Below are 22419 nucleotides of genomic sequence, written 5' to 3' on the forward strand. Positions count from 1 at the left end.
GTCACATTTCTATGCATATCATTAACATGAATAAATCTCAAGAAAAGCCCCTTGGCAGATGCCAACAAAAAAAATCACCACGCGGCCTTTCGGTTGCTCACGTTGATAATGAATAAAATTAGAATTTCCCCCTTCCCTTATCTGAACGTATAACTCGCCAGGCATGAGCACATATATTTCCAACCTGTTTTCACTGGAACATAGAGAAGCAAATGCAAACAGATGGTCAGCATTCAACGTGCTTCCTCCAAAGTGCAGCAAGTTCTACACTGCACCTACATATTGTAAAGGCTTATAAAAGATACTCGTCTCACCTAAATGACTTTGTAAACAATCTGCCTTCGCTTCTAACAGTAATTTTATAATAGGCATTTTGCTTTTTAAAGGCACATTTTAGCTTTCTTTATTAAAAAGATTTATATAGCTGCTAATTGCTCTACAAGTCTAAGTACGGCAGCACTACAAATGTCTTATTCCGCGGTGGAGGGCCTGGTCATAGTAGGGAAAATGGGCATCGAAGTCGAACCTAGAGGTTAGGCCTTAGCCCACAGGCTACAGCTGCTGTAAGTTAGAGGCCACATCCAAACCCGGAACAAAATCCAACGGGGACTTGGGGCCGGGGAGAGCCGATCGAGTTGTGTCCCTTGGGGATTTTGGGCCAGCGGATCAGCCCAGACTCATATGCGCTCTTTTTTGGCTGTATCAAGTTAGGGCTCTTAGCCCAATTATATATTCGGCCATCATCACCATTTTGGGAATGCGACACGGTGGCCGGTTTTAGAAAAGTTTGGTTGTGTGTGTAGTTTTTGGAGTATATAATATGCAGGACGCGATGGTTATCAAAGCCAGGCACCTGCTGTCAGAAGCAGGTCGCATGGAGCTGCTCACCTCTGAAAGGGTCGTACCCAGCGAGACAAGCAGCGAGTGGCGTGGAGAATATGTCTGTGGGCGCGATTGCCCCCGCTGTGGAAGTCGGTGCCTTTGAAAGCAGCAGGGAGGGGGGGGGGGGCACCTGTGGCTGTGCGAGGCACCGTGCTGTGGTACTCGCTTGAATTTATACCCGGGAGGGGCCAAGATTAGGGTGACCAACAGGCATGGGTGCAAGTTCAGGACGGTAAGTTTAAAAATTCAGGACAGGAGGTCAAAATTCAGGACAAAACTTCGGGACAAAAGGTAAGTTTTAAAGACACGTCAGAGGAGGTCGCGCAAAAGTATATAAGTAAGTAAATAGACAACCACTCAAGTACAAGTCAAAATAAGTTTATATTAGGTGAGACAATCCTGCACTTCACAAGGTGTAATCATTCTTTTATCTATCATACAGTCTTTCACTGTTCATTCTGTCCTTCCATCTGTGTGCCCATCTATATCCAAACATATTCAACCATTTGCAAACCAATCCACCATGTAGCCTACCATCCATCATTTCACTCCTCTATCCCTCCATACACTCACCCATCCACACATCTATTCACCCTTTTTACCCATCCAGCCATCCTTTCACTTACTCATCCAGTCACTTATCCTTCCACCCATTCAGCCTTTCATTCATCTGTTCTCTCTCCATCCCCCTTTCACTTATCCATCCATCCACCCATCTACTCATCCATTCATGAATCCATCCATTGACCCTAATACTCATCCATCCTTTCACTCGTCCATCCATCCATTCTCGCATCCATCCACCCTTTCACTTCTTCACTCATCTATCTATCCTTTTGTCCATCTATCCCCTTTCATTCACTCATCAATCCTTACATCCACCCTTTCACTCATACATCCATTCACCCTTTCACGTATCAATTCATCAATCCATCCATCCATCCTTTCATCCATCCATCCTTTCACTCGCCCATCCACCCTTTTACCCATCAATCTACCCTTCAACCCATACATCCATCTAGTTACCTTTTCTCTGATCCATACAACCATCCTTTCTTTCATTATCTATCCATTCACACTTTCATTCATCCATTCATGCTTTCTCTAATCCATCCAGCAATTCACACATTCCTTCACTTATTTATTCACCCACCTTTTCACATTATGAGCTCAGCCGTTGTCTGCAGAGTTGCAGACAGAAGAGGCCCATCAAGAACTTCCCCTTGCTGTAGTTCCTAAAGCAAGGGGTGGGGGAGGGTTCACTATGCCCCTGCACATAGGCAATATGAAAACTTAGAAGTCATGCATGATGTACAGTGCCAGGACGTGAGGTGGCTGACATGGTGTTGTTTCCAGGGCTTTAGGATGGGTAAAACAACTGGGAGGTCTCTTCAAAGGGGGTGTACGATGTAATTAAGGGCGTGGCTTAAAACACCTCGGCTAAAAATCTGTGCTTAGCATAGTGTTACGCCCGACTGGTATTATGTTGTTTGTGTCATCGTGTCCAGATATATAATACAGCAAGGATCATTACACCAACAAGCTAAGACTACTGGCTTTGTCAATGGTTGTTAGTTGCTTAAAAAAAAAGCAGTAACCATGGCTTTGTTGAATATAATATTGAAAATGCGCCAGTTCTAAAATGATGAGACAGTGAAAGAACTATAACCCGTTCTTTTTAACAGGTTTCTTTATATTCACTGTTTTCTCACGTTGCAGCACTGGCGTTTTACCTTTTATCCATCTAACAGAATGAATGCCCTGCTGTACACTGAGGCAGGAGGAGGCCACCACACGCTTTAACAGCCCAGACTGCCCAACTGCCATTCTGTATGTGGCAATTAGCCGGCATACAGAATGACAATGGGCGGGTGGGGCTGCTCTTGTGCTCTAGGAAGAGTGTGAGGCGGCCCCATCACGGGGCTGAGGCTTCTCGCAGGGGAGCAGTGCTGCGCCGTGTAATTATGGATAAAAGGAGTCCGTAAAAGGGATCCTTACGGACAAAGGACCTGAGGTCCAAATTACGGACCGTCCATGAAATTTACGGACGGTTGGTCACCCTAGCCAAGAAAAGGCAGGCGTAACAGGCAGCAGCCGCCAAAGTACGCAGCAGACATGGCAAAGAAGTGTATGCTAGGTGGAGAATCAGCACCCCGTGGGGAATCGGCTTCGGGTTGTATTGGCAAGGCAGGTGGTGTGCAGAGGAGTGGCTGGAGCTGTGGAAAATTGGGTGCAGAAGTATAGCATTCCTGGAATTCTTCCCAATGTTGGTTGCGGCTACACTATGAGGCCAGTACCTGGTGCACAAGAAGGTTTGGTTTAGAATAGACAATAAGGCAGTGGTTCATGGTGAACAAACGTCATGGGTTGTTGGAGACCTGATGTATCATTCAAAGAAAAGCATGTGCCTGGTGTGAGCAATGCCACTGCGAATGCTCGGTCTCATTCACAGTGAGAGAGGTTCTGTGTGCAAGCCATGGAGGCAGAAAAGGTCAAGATGCCAGTGCCAGAGGAGTGTGGACCATTTGCCAGAGGATGCTGCAGTCTGAGGTAGGGTCTCTGGCGGAACCCACCTGGAAATCTCACACAGGTTTAGCAGGAGTTCTTAACTGGCGGGGCCAGAGGTACGAGGTTTGGACCAGGGAGGAGGATGTAGTTCAGTTTATTTTGGAAATACCTGGAAAAGGTTTATCCTGGACCACAATTTTAGGGAACCTATCTGGAATTGCCTTCATGGACAAGTTGTTAAGGGGGATACGTGCCATTGACCGGGGAGGAGGATGTTAGAGGGGTGGGCAAGGGAATCGGGCCGCTGGCTGAGAATAAGGAGACCATAGTCTAGGACCCTCTTTGGGAAAGTGTTGTGGGCTCTTACGGTGATATGCAGCAGGCCGGAGGAGACTGTGCTGTTTTCAATGGTGATGTCTCGGAATTTTTTTGTGGCATTCAATGTCTCAGACCTGCGGAGGACGGAAGGGGCCATGGGTTTGGAAGGGAAAACAGCCTTTACAACGAGCTGGCCGGGCGTGCAGTTTCCCTGCAAGCGGAACCATGCTTGCATTCACCACACATATGCGTGGTTAAGGCAGTGTGCGGTCTAGATACACAATGGGCAGACACCGGAAGAGGAAGGATCAGGAGATGTGGAGGGTAGTTTTTAGGGGTGGAGTAGTTTTTGGAGATGGGGTCAGGGTTGTTTTCAGGGCTGAGGGCAGATGAACTGTTTTAGGGCTCAGGGGGAGTTGGGATGTTTTTAGGGCTCAGGGGGAGTGTGGATGTTTTTATGGTTCAGGGGAGGGTTGGAGCAGATTTTAGGGCTGGGGGGGGGGGGTCGGGTTGTTTTTAGTCCTGGGGGAGGGGGAGTTGGGTTGTTTTTAGGGCTCAGGGCAGGGGAGCCGAAGTGTAATCTTTACCATACATATCCCTTTGCCAGACATGACTTAACCACAAAACTGCGTGGTAAAGGCATGTGTTTAAGATGCATTCGTTTTTTGAGCAGCGTTGTAGAGGCATGGGTGGTTTAGCCATGCATGCCTCTGTCATACTACCAGCTGGAATGGGAGAACATGAGTGGTACTGGCGGTAGTTTAGAGCTGCGTCTCCGACACTCAAAGATGGATTAAAAATGTACGTGAAAAACGGTGGTGCCGAGTGCTCAGAAAATGCTGAACAGCTTTGGAATAATACTGCAATCCCTTTGTGGTGCCATCCTTGGAAAATATTAACAAGTTGTTGGATCCAAATCAGTGCACTGAATATTCAAAGAGAGGGAGAGTAAACAAAGCCATATATGCACACTGAAAGGGTACAGTAAAGCGAAAGCCAGCTGAGAATAATTGTTCAGTGGTATCTCCCACAGCCCAAGCTGAAGTATTTCACCTCAGCAGCAGGGAAGAGGGATAGCTTTCAAAATTACCTCATACATGGTTTGCTGCCAAAGAAGGATTAAAAAAAGGCTCTCACAAAGAAGCCCTATAGTACAACTCATTCTACAGAAAATGTGGCAGGGGTACAATAACACTTGAGGAATTGAAAAACAAAATGTACTTTTGCTTTTTTATTAAAATTATTTTTGTTTGCTGAAGGAAAATTCCACATTGAGAAACTGTGGCTAGTACATCACATTTAGTTTTCAAATGTGGGTCTTCTTTCCAAGGCAGTCATCAATTCTTGCCCTGAGAAGAAGTAACTTTATGCTCTTTTTTGAAGTGGAAGAACACCAATAAATTGCAAGCAATTCCTTGCTAACTTTGGGTTTGTGAATATTTAACAACATTTACAGGTAGACGTGCCCTGGACCGTGCATAAACTATCCCCTCATAATGATTCTCACCTGGAAATTAAACTGTACAAATTTCGTGTAAACAAATCCCCTTTGCAAGGGTAGAAACCACCCATTTTCAGTCAGTGAAAGCTTATTATATTATCACAGCAAGGATAATGTTACTTACCCAGAAAACATCTGTATTTGGCATGTGCATCTGTAGATTCACATGCTTTGCATACCCCTGTCATTTAGTGTGGGGTCTGGATGTTTGCAGTTTGTTTTTCTTCGAAGAAGTCTTTTCCAGTCACAAGGTAGGTAATTACTCCTTTTGGGGATAGTGCGCATGGGCATCAACTCAATTGTTAGATTTTTTTTACCGCAGAGGGTGAGAATTGAGTTAGTAAGAGTAGAATAGAGATGTCCATGCTTATGTATGTGCACTAAAGAGAACTGCAGCAGCTACAGGTAGCCGGTGAGGTGGGTGGGCGTATGTGAATCTACAGCTGTACATGCCAAGAACAGATGTTTACTGGGTAAGTATCTGTTATAGATAATAAATGAGGCGGCAAGGTGAAGTCAGTTTAGTTACGGGGTTTATTCAAGTATAAGGGTAGAAGAACCCGACCAGCACGACCGGGACCAAACGGGCAATAAACACCGTTGGGACCGAACGCTGGCCACGCAGAGCAAGCAGGCAGCTCGAGCTCAGCGCGAGATGCACGCTGAGAACCTGGAAATATAACACATCTCCTTTCCTTAAACAATGGAAAAAGAGGAAAGCACTAAAGCAAATCAAACAAGGAAAGCACAGCAAAACACAAAGGAACATTGCTTAGAACATGTAGTTTTCACTTTTAGAAACGCGGTACCAAGTAACATGAGACTTGGCAAGTGGCATAACCTAGAACATAAATTTATCACAAAACTTTCAAATATCATAAGATCATGTAACCCCACACCCTTCCTTAGGCAGGCGAAGGGAAAAAAAACACACAAGGAAAAGAAAAGGAAGCTTATACAAAATCCTTCAAATAAGCAGGAGCAACTCTTTTCCTAGTCGGTCTGCACACCTCTTCAATGACAGCCTTTTTGTTGACAGGCACATGAGTGGTAGGCTTGGCCTTTTTCTGGTAAAGAGCAACCCTGCGGAGGTTCCAGGTTTGCCCATTCTGCAGCCTAATGTAGTTACCAAGCACAGATTTCACCTGGTAAGGTCCTCTGAATTTGTTAAACATATTTTGATTTCCACCCGGTTTCACCTTAACTAAATCCCCTTCAGCTATGTTGGTGGAAGTGCTATTTCTCAACTTACTATGATTGCTCCTCTCAGCCTTCCCATGCAGCCAAGTGGGAATTAGCTTTGTACCCGGGAGTCTCCCTCGCATGAGTTCAAAAGGTGTGACAGACATGTTGCTGTGAACAGTTGTGCGGTATGCCCACAACATTTCTTTAATCTCCTTCTGTACTGACCGACCGGAAGCTAGGGCAAGTTGCATAGTGCCTTTTACCAGTCTGTTCACCCTCTCGCACAATCCGTTCCCTTGGGGATTGTAGAGAGACGTGCGTAGGTGCCTTAAGCCCAAAAACGCAAAATAATTCTCCATGGTCGCAGAGGTGAGTTGCGTACCGTTATCTGTTAGGACCATTGAAGGAATGCCCTCACGCCTAAAAATCTCATCTAGAACCTTGACTGTGGACTCAGCAGTGATGCTCTTCATGAAGGCAACCTCCACCCACCTAGAAGCCGAATCCACTAACACCAAAGCAAATTTCTCTGTGTCCAGCAGGTCATGAAAAGGGCCTATAAAGTCAATGCAGACCTTCTGCCATGCACCATCATCAGAAATAATCTGTCCCCTTGTGTCCTTGCTAGCACGAACCTGTAGCCTCTTTTCCGACTCTTTACACGACTGACACTGCTCAACCCAACTCTTCACCTGCGCATCAACCCCCGGCCACCAAAAATCGGCCTTGACACGTTTGCCAGTGAGAGTTTGTCCTAGGTGGCCCTCATGCGCCAAAGCAATGATTCGGGATCTGAGGGACACAGGAGGTATGTATTTCTCACCCCGCACGAGGATAGACTCAGTCAACAAAGAAATCTCATCCTGTAGCTGGACATAAGGCCTAAGAGCGGGTGAAACCGTACTCTGCCTTGACACACCTTCCTTGCACATCTTAATCAACCCTTCCATTACCAGATCCTTTCCCATCTCCTCCACCCATTCCTCCTTGGATATAGAAGAGGGTAAATCACTCCCCAGGTCATCTAAAAACGCGACTACACTCTCAGTTACTAATTCCTTGGGCAGTACTTTAGTGTCCGGCAACCTCGACAAACAGTCAGCAACACTGTTGCACCAACCGGGTAGGTATTCCACATTGCACGTAAATTCTTGAAGGCTAACAGCTAGTCTCGCCAACCGCCCAGAGCAATTCCTAATACCCCCTGGAGCTAGAACCTTCAACAGTGGCTTGTGGTCAGTTCTGAGTGTGAACGTGATCCCCCACAAGTACACACGAAAATATCGAGTGGCCCACGCAGCCGCCAATGCCTCACGTTCTATGACCGAGTAATTTCTTTCAGTCTCGGTCAGGGAACGTGACGCAAACGCAACGGTGTTCTGTTTGCCACCACCTTTTTGTGTGAGAACTGCTCCAATCCCAACAGAGCTAGCGTCAACGGTGAGGATAGTGTGAAAAGATTGAACAAAGCTTGAGAGGATATTAGCATCTAAGATATTCTGTTTGATCACTGAAAAAGCATTTCTCTGGTCATCTCCCCATGTAAAACCTTTCCCTTTTCTCAAGATGGCACGTAAGGGTTCTACTTTCTCTGCAAAATTTTTAACGAACTTGGCATAGTACTCTACCATGCCCATAAAGGACCTTAGTTTGTCTTTGTCATCAGGTTCAGGCACATTGCATATTGCACTTACTAAATCCTTCTTTGGCTGAATCCCAAGGCCAGACACATGATACCCCAAATAGTCTACTTCCCCAACAGCAAAAACACATTTTTCTTTGCGCAGGGTCAAACCAGCCTTTGAAAGAGCAGTGAGAACTTTGTTAAGAATAGCATTGTGATCATCAGCATCTAAACCATAAATTAGGATATCGTCTTGAAAGAATACCACTCTTTCTATGCCTTTCAAAACGTCAGTGATGATTCTTTGAAATGCGCTTGCCGCAGAACAAAGGCCAAACGGGAGTCTTTTGAATTGATATGTTCCCTCCGGAGTGATGAACGAAGTGAATTGTCTTGAGTCCGGGTGAAGTTTTACCTGATGGTATGCGCTGCGAAGGTCCAACTTCGAGAAAACTTTACCTCCGCCCAAACTCAGAACAATTTCGTTTATGTTAGGGAGTGGAAAGTTGTCCATTATCACGGCCTTGTTTAGACTCCTCATGTCCACACAGAAGCGCAAAGAGTTGTCCGGTTTCTGTGTGATAACTACAGGACTTAACCATTGTGTGGCCTCTACAGGTTCAATTATGTTATCATCCAGCAACTGTTTGATGATTTTTCTAACTTCATCTCTTGCAGACAAAGGTATTTTCCTTGCAGTATGTTTCACTGGTGCAATACATTTCTTAGTTTTAATAATATGTTGATAACCAACAGCTTCCCCCAGTTTCTCACAAAATATGTTCTCATGCCTTTTTAGAATGCTCTCTAAATCACCAGGAAAACTATTGCACTCACTCTCATTATCTATACACAACACAGGTGGATCTGCTCTTGGGTTCACCCTTATGTTTAGTTCGTACTGGTGTAGCCATCCCAAAATGGCAGGGCCATGAGGTGACACGTAGACCTTCCCTCGAGTAACCCTTCCTTTAAACATAATATTGGCCTCAAAGAACCCAAGGACACCAATGCTTACCCCTTGATAACCTCTCAAGGTGATGTCGGATTTGATGAGAGTTGACTCTTTGCACGAGGAATTAAACAAACCTTTGGGGATAATAGTATACAATGAGCCGGTATCTACCATGAGATTTACTACACACCCATTCAGTTCAAAATCAGCCTTTGGGCGAGACAAAACAACATCTCCCATCAACTCTTGACTACCAGCAGATGTAATCATCATTACCTCCGCCTCATCATCAGTGGTTTCACCTTCAACTATGGCAACCTTTTTAAGACCGCTATTAGTTCTACACATACGTGCATAATGTCCTTTCTTTCCACACTTTAAACAATCCCTGGACAAAGCTGTACAGTTTTTCGAATCAGCTAAGTGAAAAGGACTACCACACCTGTTGCATGAACGTGTGGTTTGCCTGAATCTGTTTGGTTGCCCACCCTTACTAAACGAGGTTGAGGCTTTCCCTCCTCTATTCACCTGTCTCCCTTGTATTGGGTTGACAGCTTCTAAGCTATCAGTTTGTAAAACTGCAACTTCCTGCCCACTGGCGTGCCCATGTTGTATCCTCTTAAGTTCCTTCATGCATCTGTCACTTTCTTCAGCCACCTTGGCAATCGTGATTGCCTCAGTGAGAGTGGGATTTTTAGCTGCCCACAGCTTTTCTTGTGTTTTTTTGCTAAGGCATTGCACAATTAACTGATCACGGATCATTTCATCCTGAATATTGCCAAATTGGCACTTCATGGAAAGCTCTCTTAGCCTAGACACGAACTCATCAATTGTCTCATTCTCTCTTTGAGGGGCAGTGTAAAACTTATGTCTGCGCATTACCACATTTTCTTGTTTTGCAAATCTCGTATACAATCTAAACAAAGCATCTTTATATACATCATCAATATCTAAGGGTGGGCTCGGTAAATACTTAAAAATTCTCTGTCCCTCTTTCCCTAATGCACCCAGTAATAAAGCCTTTTTCCTGACAGCAGAAAATTTTGTACCATCTAATGCTACTATGTAGTTCTCGAATGCCTCACACCAGTCATCCCATTCCATGGACGGCTCACCTGGGGCACTCAAGAAAGGGACAGGGGCTAGGATGGTGTTGTTTACATTCATTGTTTGAGCAGTGAATTAAAGTCACAGTAAGGTGAACAATTAGTGTGTGTGTCACTGTAGTTTTGGTTTGCAATTATATGACACACTGGATTTAAAGTGAGTGTGTCACTGCTGTCTACAAATTTTGTGGCTTCCGATATAAGCGTGTGTGTGTCACAGTTGTTTTAATCTCCTTTCCTTCAAAATGACACACAGTATATTGAGTGAGTGTGTCACTGTTCGCTGTACTCCAATGCAGGAAGGCTTTACATTTTAAATTTGAGCCTGTGCCGCTTTCAGACGTATTCTATGTTAAGTTCCACAGGCTTGTCTCTAATCCTGAGCACGTTGCCCTTTAAAGTAGTCCCCTCCGTTAGTTTTCTGCTAGTGTCGCTTTCAAAGCGCGTTGCCCTTTTAAATAGTCTTCGCGGTGGGGCTCACCAATGTTGCCTTTCAGGACAGAGGGAGATTTCCCTTTTAAACGCGAAGGTACATAGACGCTGTTGTCTGCGTTGACGGGCTGGGAACTTATGGTCACCGCTCCGTCAAGTTTCATGCAGAGTTACACTTTCCCGGTGAGTTATTTTGACATACCTTCTGTATAGGCTTACGGTACAGTCTTTGCTTCTATGCGGCACTTCTCGCCGAGTCGCAGAAGCTCTCCTTTGGTCGGGTTCACTTTTCTCCCTTTCGACGTGTTCGTCGTCGGTTTCCGCTTTCCGCTTCACTGTCGTCTTCTGAAGTCGCCAAAATGTTATAGATAATAAATGAGGCGGCAAGGTGAAGTCAGTTTAGTTACGGGGTTTATTCAAGTATAAGGGTAGAAGAACCCGACCAGCACGACCGGGACCAAACGGGCAATAAACACCGTTGGGACCGAACGCTGGCCACGCAGAGCAAGCAGGCAGCTCGAGCTCAGCGCGAGATGCACGCTGAGAACCTGGAAATATAACAGTATCATTATCCATTCGAGGAATGTGAGCTGTAGATAACATGCTTTACATATTATCCCAAAGCGGTGGTTAACCTGTAGCTAATGGAGTTGCCTATAATAGTGTTTGAAGTACTGCTTTCCCACATTAGCTTGTTGTCTCGCTAACACATCTACACAAAAGTGTTTGTTGAATGTGTGCGGTGTAGACCATGTTGCAGCTTTACTAATGTCAATTATGGGAATGTTTACTGAGAAAGCCATGGTAGCCCCTAACTTGCAAGCGGATAGCACTCTAGGGGGTACAGTTAGACTTCTTTTTGCTTTTGCATAACAAGTTTGAATGCATTTAACAATCTACATTGTAATACCGGATTTGAAGATAGGATTGCCGTTGTGTGGTGGTGCAAAAGCAACAAAAAGTTGTTTAGTCTTACAAAATTATTTTGTTCTTTTGATGTAATATAAAAGTGCTCTTTTGACATCTAAGGTGTGTAGAGCTCGTTTTGCAACAGAACGAGGTTGCAGGAAGAAAACAGGTAATTCTACTGACTGATTTATGTGAAATGCAGATACTACATTAGGTAGAAATTTGGAGTTTGTACAAATAACCGCTTGGTCTTTGTGCAGTTGGAATAAAGGTTTTTCTATGGTTAGTGCCTGTAGTTTACCCATTCTTCTCAGTGAAGTAACTGCAATGAGGAATGCAGTTTTCCAAGAGAGAAACCGTGGCTCACATTTATGCATGGGTTCAAAAGATGGCCCCATTAATCTTGTAAGGACTATGTTAAGATTCCACACCGGGGTAGGTGGGAGCCTTGATGGTATGACTTAAGTCCTTCCATGAAAGCTTTAATTAGGGGGATTCTGAAAAGATATTTTGGAGCTATGAAGCTATTGCAGCTAGATGCAGCCATATGGAGGTGTACGCCAATCCTGACTGCTGAAAATAGAACAGGTAGCAGATTATATTTTGCATGGAAGCATCAAGAGGGTTGATGTGATGGTTATTGCAATAAATAAAGCGTTTCCATTTAGCTGCATATCAGGCTCTTGTGGTAGGCCTTCTGGCCTCCCTGATGATGGTCATGCAGTCTGGTGGACGGTCCAGAAAACTAAACTCTGACTTCAGGAGCCAGATCGCGGGGTTCAGTTGTTTGGGATCTGGGTGTCTAATTTCTCAAAGGCTCTGTGTGAGGAGACTGGATGTTAGATGCAGCTTTTTATGCAGGACCAGCGACAGCTCCAACAGGGTTGTGAACCTTGGTTGACAGGCCAATGCGAGAGCTACTAGGATCAGTGTGAGGGATGTTTGCCTGAGCTTCCGAACCACTAATGGGATGAGTGGGAGAGGCGGAAAAGCGCAAGTAAATATCCCTGACCAGTTCATCCATAGTGCATTACCCTTGGAGAGCAGTTGTGGGTACCTGGAGGCAAAGCTTTGGCATTTTTCATTTTCTTGTGTGGCAAACAGATGTACCGAGGGACTTCCCAACTTTGGAAATATGGGTGGAGAACCTGAGGGTGAAGTTCCCATTTATGTATTTGGTGCCTCTGTCTGCTGAGGAAGTCTGCAATCCGGTTGTTCATACCTGGGAGGTGTTCCGCTAGGAGATAGATTTTGTGGTGAATGGCCCAGTACCAGATGTCTTGGGCAAATTAGGACAGTTGGAGAGAGTGTGTGTCCCCGTTTTTGTATGTAATACATGGCTGTCATGTTGTTGGTACAAACTAAAACAGCTTTGCCAAACAGGTGAGTTTGAAATGCCTAGAGAGCTAGAAAGATTTCAAGCAGTTCTAGATGGTTGATGTGGAGCAATTTTTGGTGTTCCCTCTATAGGCCTTGAACTGTGTGGGGATGAAGAGGAGCTCCCCAGCCAGTGAATGACGCGTCCGCTGTTAGTACTGTCTGTGGAACCAGGTCTATGAAGGGCCGTCCTTTTGATAAATTTTGTGTTTTCCACCACTGCAGAGAGTGAGAAGTATGGCTGCTTACAAAACTAGACCGGTTAACAGACCCGGTGATTGGTTCCACTGACTCGCTTAGCATTCCTGAAGGGGACGCATGTGCAGCCTGGCATGGGAAACGATGACGATGCAAGATGCCATCATTCCCAGTAGTTGCATATACACCCAAGCAGGAAGCGAGTGATTGGATTAAAACTGGAGAACTATAGCCCGAATGTAGCGAATTCTGGCTGCGGTGGGATAGGCCAGAGTCTTTTGAGTATTTAATGTGGCTCCTAGGTAATTTTGAGTATTGGCAGGCTTGAGATGTGATTTTAGCAGATTGACTGTGAACCCCAGTTTATGTAGTAACTGAACTGTTCTGTGAATGTGCTGCCGACATTTTGGATACGTACTGGATTTGATGAGTCAGTCGTCCAAGTAGGGGGAAGACCTGGATGTGTTGTCTTCTCAGGTGGGGAGCGACTACTGCCAGACACTTTGTGAAGACTCAGGGGGCAGTGGTGACTCCGAACAGGAGTACTTGAACTAGCAATGTTGACTCGCTATTACAAAGCGGAGAAATTTGCGATGAGCAGGGTGGATTTGTATATGAAAAAAGACGTCCTTCTAGAGTAGATAGAACGCCTCCCTCTTGCAGAAGTGGTAGCATTTGTTGAAATGTTACCATGTGAAAATAGTCTGACTGTATGACCTCTGAGGTACAATATTTGTCTAAGAGAACCATCCTTTTGGGGTATTAGAAAGTAAAAGGAGTACACGCCAACTTGTGGTGTACAGGCTCTATAACCCATTTTAGAAGGAGAGACTGAACCTCTTGTTTGAGGAGGTGTAGGTGATTCCGTGAGAGTTTGTGTGACTTTGGGGGAATGTTTGGAGGATTGTTGGTTACCTCCTGGCAGTAACCAGAGCTGATAATTTCCAGTTCCCACTTGTCTGTTATGGACTGCCAGATGAGTAGGAAATCCGAAAGTCGCCCCCAGATAGTTGTTAAATGGTTGGGGGGGAATGTAGGGAAGTCACTGCTTTATGTTGGAGGGGGCGGTGCATGTATTTGAGCCTCTACCTGTTCTGTTGTTGCCTCTGTAACCCACTCTGAAGTAACCCTTAGAGACAGAGGGTTGGTTGTTGCCCTTGTACGTGGTGGTGGTGGTCTCGGAGGAGGTGTTTCTGGAACCTCCGCAGTGGAAGAAGAGTCAAAAGGAATAACATGCTTGTGTTTGCTGAAGGGCTCCCATGGCTTTTGCCACTTCAGTATCTTTCTTCATTTATCCATTGAGGAATCTACGACCAGGACAAAGATGTGTTCACTTTGTAAGTCTGAACCTCAGGTTTGAAACCTGAGATATGTAGCCAGGCGTGCCTTCTTCAAAGGACACTGGTGTTTACAGCTCTAGCAGCAGAATCTGAAGCATCTAGGGAACACTTGATTGAATTATTTGAAAGGAGCTGGTCTTAACTTACTAGGTCTTGCGCTTTAGATTCTTGTTCATCGGGCAGAAATTGGAGCAACTGCTCCATCTCACCCCAGTGCGCCTTGTCATACCTTGTGAGCAGTGCTTGCGTGTTAGAGATGCGCCGGACGTTTGCTGCCTGAAAGTCTACCCTTTTCCTCAAAGCATCAATAAGCTTAGATTCTTTATCTGGGGTGGAGCATCCCCTGTAGTTTGGGAGTTGGCCCTTTTACATGCGTTGAACACCACTAGGGAGTCCAATGTTAATTGGCCTTTAGTGTATGCTGGCCAGATGGCGATGGCTTGTACTTTTTATCTAGCCAAGGGGTGTCGATACGGGCCCTCACGGGGTCATTTAATATGTCATCAACATGCCTGATCATACCCTTGAGCATGGGGAGTGTGTGCGATGACTTTTGGGTGCTTCTAAGTGTTTCAAAAAGGAAATCCTCTTCAAGGGATTCTTTGTGCAGCTGTACCATGGTAGTTGGCAGCTCTACCCAGCAGTTCAATGTAACCTATGCTGTTGTTCGGTGGAGAGGGCTTGGTAGGGTACAGGTCAGGATCATTTCCTGTGGGAGAGTTGGTATTATAATCTGCCCATGGGTCTGGGAAAAATGGTGCATTGTCCCCAGCCACATACTTATTCCCATCCTCATCATCCTGATCTTCAGGTGTATGTGTGTGGTGAGTGCTCAGGTGAAATCATTAAAGATTGAGGCTGAGGAGGAGAAGGAGACCGAAGGGGAGGAGGAGGAGGATTTGTCCCAACATTCTTCCTCTATAAAGGGATGTGATAGGTCTACTCTGTGTCAGGTTTACTTTTAAGGGTCACTTTTGAGACGATATGTCCAGTAGTTGGATGGATGTACAACTCGGATCCGGTTTGATAGGCAGAGCATCGAAATGTTGTTCTTGAGATGAACTCGGCACGCCCGGTTGTTTCGGTGACAATGGTTTTGTTGCAGAGGTTTCCAAAAGTGTTTTCAGCATCGAAGGGAGTGGGCCTGGGCCTGGCATTGACTTTGATCCCAAAGGTTTCGGATAAGAGACAGTTTTCGGGTGCCTCTGCTTGGAGCCGGAAGGCTTTTGGGTGTGTTTCGGTGCCGGGCCAGAGGAAAACATGGAAACATGTTCTTGGTGCTGACCGTGGCCCGGAGTCGGGGCTTGGACTGAAGCCTTTCTCAAAGGAGGGGGACTTTGGGGTAAAGGAGGATCTGTACTCACAGTAACGCTGCCCTTGTGGGATTTCGTCATCCCCGCGGAGCTGTAGTCTGAGATGGAGATAGGATCCTGTTCTTCAACTGCTTTCATGCTCCAGCTTCTTGTTCCAAATTCTCTGCGAAGAGGTCCGGAATGGAACTTGCGTGTTGGCACTGCAGGTCGCGACGTAGACCCCGACAGTTGCGAAGAGTCTTCTTGGAGCGGAAAGCCTTGCTCACGTCAGTCCTGTTCTCTGTGCTCCGGAGACAAGCACAGGTTACACACTTCGTGTGAGCCGGTGCGTGGAAACTTTGTGTGGCACCGAGGGCAGATTTTGAATGGAGTCCGTTTAATCGACTGTGAGGCTGACCGACGCGGGTACGCCCGAACGCCTTCCACAAGCTTCCTGATCGAAAGAGTTTTTTTTGAAAGAAGTAAATATTATAGCGGAGAATGGGATACACGATCAAAAACAATACAGTTGAGGGTTAGTGTCTTGCGCACCGAGGGAAACCAAAGAAACGGTGTCGAACAGGAGCTCAGCAATTCATGTCCAAACCTGACTGCGAAAAAAAAATAATCTGACAATGGAGTCGATGCCCATGCGCATGATCACAAAGGATGGGTCACCTACCTCGCGACTGGATAGGATTTCTTCAAAGAAAAACAAACTGCAAACATCCGGACCCAACACTAGATGGCGGAAGTATGGAAAGCATGTGATCTACATCTCACATGCTTCGAACATTGTTTTTTCCGAACCCAAGTTGAACTTACGGCAAACATTTTTGCAAGAATAGAGCCCATGGGAGTAGCGGAACTCAATATAAGAGTAAAAATGGTAAAAATATGTTTAAAAAGAAAGTCATTCAATTAATGGTAAATAATTATAATCTGGAAATTTGTCACCCACATTAAATTACATATTAAGGTCATTGCACTTCACTGACACCTACAAGCAAACATCGCACTACAGCTCCTTCCACCCTTACAACTTCCTGTTTTAGTTCATTCAAGTCCCCTAAATAGTCAGTTGGCTTGGTCAGAACAGAAAGGGAGAGAGTGGTTAATAATTTTTATGAAAAGGCACTTGGGGTAATTCAATTACCAGTACATAATTTTAACATTACTTTCTTGGAACATTTTCAGCATGATTAATTACATATTGTGCTGTAGCAAGCAATGACAGACTAGGGCAACTGAATTCTAATGCTCAATTCAGTTTAATTTATTTGGAATCAGACACTCCTCATTTTCCTTAAAGGAGAGCACCTTTGACACCAAACACCTCCTCAAAGTCAATGTCCTGCATTACCCTGGAATGCATGATGACAGTAGAGGGCTTAGCCAATGTCACAGCCCTGCAAATTTCAGTCACTGTGAAACTGCTAGGAAAGCAGACATTGCTCTAGCAGTTCTACCTTCTATTCCAACTGGACAACCTAAGCCTTTTGTAAATGCCAAGGCTATTACTGAAAAGGGAGTTCAGAACCCTTCTTGGCTGGTCAATAAGTCACACCCTTCCTGGCTGGTCAATAAGTCACACAAAATGAAGAAGCCACCCTGAATTCTGAAACTTTATCTAAGTAAATGAGAATTGTAAGCTTCACATCTACAGCATGCAACTCCACCTCCTCAGGAGAAATAGAATTAGGGTGAAACACTGGGAAAATAACCACCTGTTCCCTTTGGAACACAAAATAACGCTGGGCCAGGACGGAGTACTAACCTGTCCTCAAACTCTTGCAAGAAGGGATGTCTCACTGACAAAGAGACTAACTCCCCCAATCTTCTCCCTCAAACAAGTGCTACAAGAAAGAACATCTTCAAAGTAAGCAACTTGAGCTCAACTTTTTAAAAGAGTTCAAAAGGACAACGCTTCAAGACATTAAGAACCAAAGTGAGATCCCAAGAAGGGTAAACAAGTCTAGACAAAGGCCTCAGGTTCAGGAACCACTTAAAAAACCTCCAAATTAGTCCATTCTCATCCTGAAGATTACCCTAAGGGTTCTAAAATACCGAATGGCTCTCCACTCTTTTGCTGGCGCAGACACCTTCAACCCTAACCAAATGCAACCTGCAGGAAATCCAGCACCTTAATCAGCTCAAAGGACTGTGGGACCAGGTTTTGGGATCACACTATCTCTGGAATGAAGTCTAATGCCTTGTATAGCAAGAACGTTAATCAGAAGAGTGGGCCTCACACCAAACTTTGGTGTGAAGACCCACTCTTCTGATTAACGTTCTTACCTTGAGTGTCCACCTGTGGTCCCGCACCCGTCCTCTAATGATGTTGTGGCAAGATATTTCTAATTTGACAACCAAACAAGCAGACACAAAAGCATTCTCAACTGAAGACGCTGAATCAATTTATGCATTCGTCAAAGAAGTAAGAGAATATGGAACATCATTAGGCACTACAACACAGCAACTAAGACAACTGGAATATCTTATGAGAAAAGAAATTAACCAAGGATTACATGCCACAACATTAATTGAATATCACAAAGTAAAACGTATACCTCGTGGCTTAAGGATTGCTCTTCACCCTATGCTTTTTAAATTCAATAAATCATTTATGGCACAGTGGTATGCCATCTTAAATAAATGTTCGTTGGACCTTATTTTATTAATCATTAAAGAAATCTCAACTTTATTAAGTGAACTTACATTTGACATTAACAAATTGAAAGATGACATTCGCCAACGCATGGAACAGGAAGACTGGAATCAAGTATTAGAGAAAATTAATTTGGACACCCACGCCAAAGAAGTGCATGAGAGAAAAACCTGCAAGTTTCGTCGGGATACAATTGATTATAAACTGGATGAGGTTTACACGTGGGCCGAGAAATAGGCCCAGCAGAGTTTTCAAAAAACCTGGAACGGCCTCATCTGAAGAAAGCATTGTAACAGATCAGGATTTAACATTACAGAGGCCCAATGCATCTTCTGTACAAATCACTAGGGCAGTAACAGAGGAAACCACAACTACTTCAGTTAGCAAGGTGCCTTTTTTAGTGGAAGACTCAACCTCAAAAATACCACCAGACAAGAACATCAACGAAGACTCAACAACTCCTTTTACTTAGGGACAATGTTCCAAATAACTTTTTTCAAAAGCAGGGTCTGGAGGAAGACCAAAAAAAAAGACTAATATAGAATTCAGGAAAATTCACGACTAACTGATGAGTATATTGGACTTGAATATACAATATTTACTCAACATCCCTGAAAGAAAGCTTCTGCTTTTGTTGCAAAACCATTAGACCTAGTGATACTGTGTGCCAGTTTTATATAGTATATACAAATAAGGGACCTTTACTCCTTATCACTCCGGTAACGCAGCAGTAAAGGAGGATTCTAGTGATATGTCAACCTGAGAAAGATGTTTGTCCCCTCCTCAGTACGATAAAATATTTAAGTAAACAAAAATGAGCTACAGAACACCATCATGTAAACATTTTTGTGATGAATTATTTTGCAGGAAAAAAGAAATACAGCCAAGATCATGAAATTATTTTCATTTCCACGAGTGCAACTGAAATAGGTTTGCAGTAAATCAGATGTGAAATGTTGCATATGTTAATCACAACGTTCTTAATATATTAGGACAGTGGAAATTACAGTACATCAATGTATATGTGGTTCACAACTGTCACCATCAATAGCCTTTTTTTTTTTTTTTTTTTAAAGTCCCAGGCTTGCATACCATAAAGGGGGGGGGGGGGTGGATCGAGGGGGCAGGTTTTGGCTTAATTTCGAAAACGATTTTGCAATATCAACTATTACAAACTATTCAAAAATAGGCTTAGAAGGAATACAACATTTCGCTTGATCCAGACTTTTTTCATTTTACCAAAAACTGTACACAATGAGCTTCCATGGCTCATTTTTCTACGCAATTTCATTCAGTAATGGCTTCTACATGACAATCATTCTGTAAAACCCGGAAACGGAACTAAAATTGCCCTAAAGAGATAAAGGCGTGACAAGTACTTTGCACAAAGATTCCCAAAAGTGAAGCATCAATCTCATGAGAGATTACATTTTCAGATGGTTCATGTATGCTTCTACTGCAGGACTTATGGATAGTTAAGTGGGAAGCTCCTACATGCAAGGAGTAGATTTGGGCAGCGTGAAATAAACATGTCTTACATTTCTACCCAAGACTTCAGTTGCAACGTTGATGAAACATTATATTAAATCAGTCCAATCTAGGTCAAACCCTAGGTGCTTTGTCAATTTTTGAGGCTCTAATACTGGCTTTACTATACTTCAAATATGAAGCTCTGAAATGGAGACAAAAAATTCTAAAATGTGCAAGAAAATGGGTGTCTTTGAGTTCTTTAGTATATGGAGGACGTCGCTTTACTTATTACACCCTGTACCATTTTTAAAACCCTTTCATTGCCCACCAATGATACTAACACCAACGGCACTAACCCTATTCAACATAATTATTACAGATATCTCATCTGCCAAGCCAGCAAGTTGCACTATGCAGTTGACTCATTTTAGATACAAATCACTAAAGGGATAATAACTACTTGTTATGCAGCGCCAACCATAGTTATCATGCGCTTTACAAATACACTTTATGTTAAGTTTTTAAAGTGAAGGACTTTGGGAAAGAAGTCTTTAGTATGGCTTGGAAAAGCTATCCTCTATAAAGTTTTCCTGTCCTAACTTCTGACTTTCCTCCACTGAATTTGAGAATTGGTGTGTTCTGTCCCACGAGTTGCATGTTTTTAATGAGTAAATCAACTACAGAAACACGGCTTTGTTGAAAGTTAGTTCACTAAAATTAAGGCTCCGACCATGGTTTAGGATAATTACTGCCCACCATACATGCCTATGAGGCAAGAGGCCTGTTGGGGAGTTTATTGCAGTTTTAGGTCACAGGTCTTAATACCTGCATGCCTAGTGTTTAGTGTGCCAACCGGCCCTCCCCTGTAGAATCCCAGCACAGGCTACATTTGACTCAGTCTTCGAATGTGCAGTCTTGCACAAGGAGGTCATCTGGTGAAAGACAGCAGCTTTGCTTTCGATTGTGTATCGGTACAGCATTGGGATTGGCTGTGTTTAAATGTGTCTGTCCTCAGAGTGTGGTCACGAATTCTTGGGTTTGGTAAACACACAAGGGCAGGGCAATCATCTTTTAGTAAAGTTTATCAAATGTGTTGCCCACTCCCTAACCCTTGCTTATAGGGAGTCTATCTCATGCATTTTCACTACAAAAATGTTTGTGTAGGTTCTTGTGTGGATGTCATGTGCCTTGGCATAGGGAACGGTCATGTAAATTATGCCTTCCGGTGGTGTAATGCGTTCAGCAGGAATAGTGTCTACGAATGTGTAAAAAGGCTTGCTAGTTTTGGTTAGAAGTGATGCAGGAACATTGGCCTTGTTTCTGAGCAGTGAGGCAAGTCTTGGGTAAACATTAATTCTCCTTGGGAAGGGGACCGATAAATCCAGGAAAAGAAAGGATCAGTGGACCGGAGAATAACACCTGGTAGGACGAAAATAAGTTGCAGGTCAGAAAGTCACCAGATCATCGAGGGATATTTTAACAGAGCTTTATCCCTGCTACAATCCGATTACAATTTATTTTGAACTCCCATGACTGGTTGAATCCATCAATGTCGTATACACCTACCTTGATGAGGAGAGGTCACCAATGATGAAGCATGCCACCAAAATATGCTGCAGGTCAGAAAGCAACAAGATCATTGTGGGATATATTACCAGATCTAGATCTAGATCCCTGCTACTTTGCAGTAGGTCTAAAGGGTTGGGGGCTAGTAAAATCAGGGAAATTAAGAATTTAAGCTGGACTGGGTGAGGGAAAATCTAGTGTTTGTCTGCTGTCTAGGTTAGTTTTAAGAGTCAATATAGTTGGTACAACATTGTAAACCAGTTCCAATGTGCCACATGTAAACTCTCTGTACACTACACTTGAGTCAGTACTTAACAGTGATACCTTGCCAAACGTGGTGACTAAAACAGAAATTTACAATTTCTATTTAGAGTGTTCCATCTCTTGACGGAAGAAATAGTTGTGCGGAATGCAGTAATGCTCACCTTGACACAGCTGTTCTCAAACCGAAAAAGAAGCACAAAGTTATCACCACCCTTCAAGGGCAGTTTGGACCATTTCTTCTCATCCTGCCATCTCTCGCCCTCTAATGAGTTGCAGATAACATGAGGTGAGGAGCTGAAGCGAGGGTTAAAGTGAAAGGCAATGTCTGCCCTGGGATGCGTACTGCAGCCGCACTGGAAATCCACCTGAAACCTAGAATTAGAGAGAAAAGAAGGCAGGTTACAGGAGGTAGTAGTGGGTTGTGAAACAATAGCATTAGCTTTAAGTGCAAATACATACATGCACAGTCCACAAATTTCAATACAGGGATACCATCTGTTGCAAGACCTCCTCCACTGTCTGGATCCAGATAATGGAGCATCTCAATTTCACTCTGACCGAAAAAGCATCATCATAGGCTTCTTCGCCTACAGCCCATAAGGACCACATCCCAGCTTCTGCAACGCCATCACTGGCCATCGAATCGAGCACTACATCTTCCTAGGGGATCTCAACTTCCATCTTGATGACCCAAGCGATACCAACACAACAAACATTCAGGAAAGCATGAGCAACATCAGTCTCAAGCAACTGGTCACTGACCCTACCCACATTGCAGGACATAGGCTCGCCTCCATCTTCACGTCCAGCAACAGAGTAAAGTA

General features: G+C 44.1%; 1 protein-coding gene across 1 annotated transcript in view; it reads right to left on the minus strand.

Moving 5' to 3' along the window:
• The window catches only part of LGALS12 (galectin 12), a 262129-nt gene that overhangs the window by 133296 nt on the left and 106414 nt on the right, over positions 1-22419 (minus strand). Inside the window, exon 3 of the mRNA XM_086938060.1 lies at positions 21757-21967. Within this exon, the coding sequence (XP_086794186.1) occupies positions 21757-21967 (211 nt within the window). The remainder of the gene's footprint in view (positions 1-21756; positions 21968-22419) is intronic.

This window comes from Lissotriton vulgaris, chromosome 9, assembly GCF_964263255.1.
Source record: "Lissotriton vulgaris chromosome 9, aLisVul1.2, whole genome shotgun sequence".
Classification (NCBI taxonomy): domain Eukaryota; kingdom Metazoa; phylum Chordata; class Amphibia; order Caudata; family Salamandridae; genus Lissotriton; species Lissotriton vulgaris.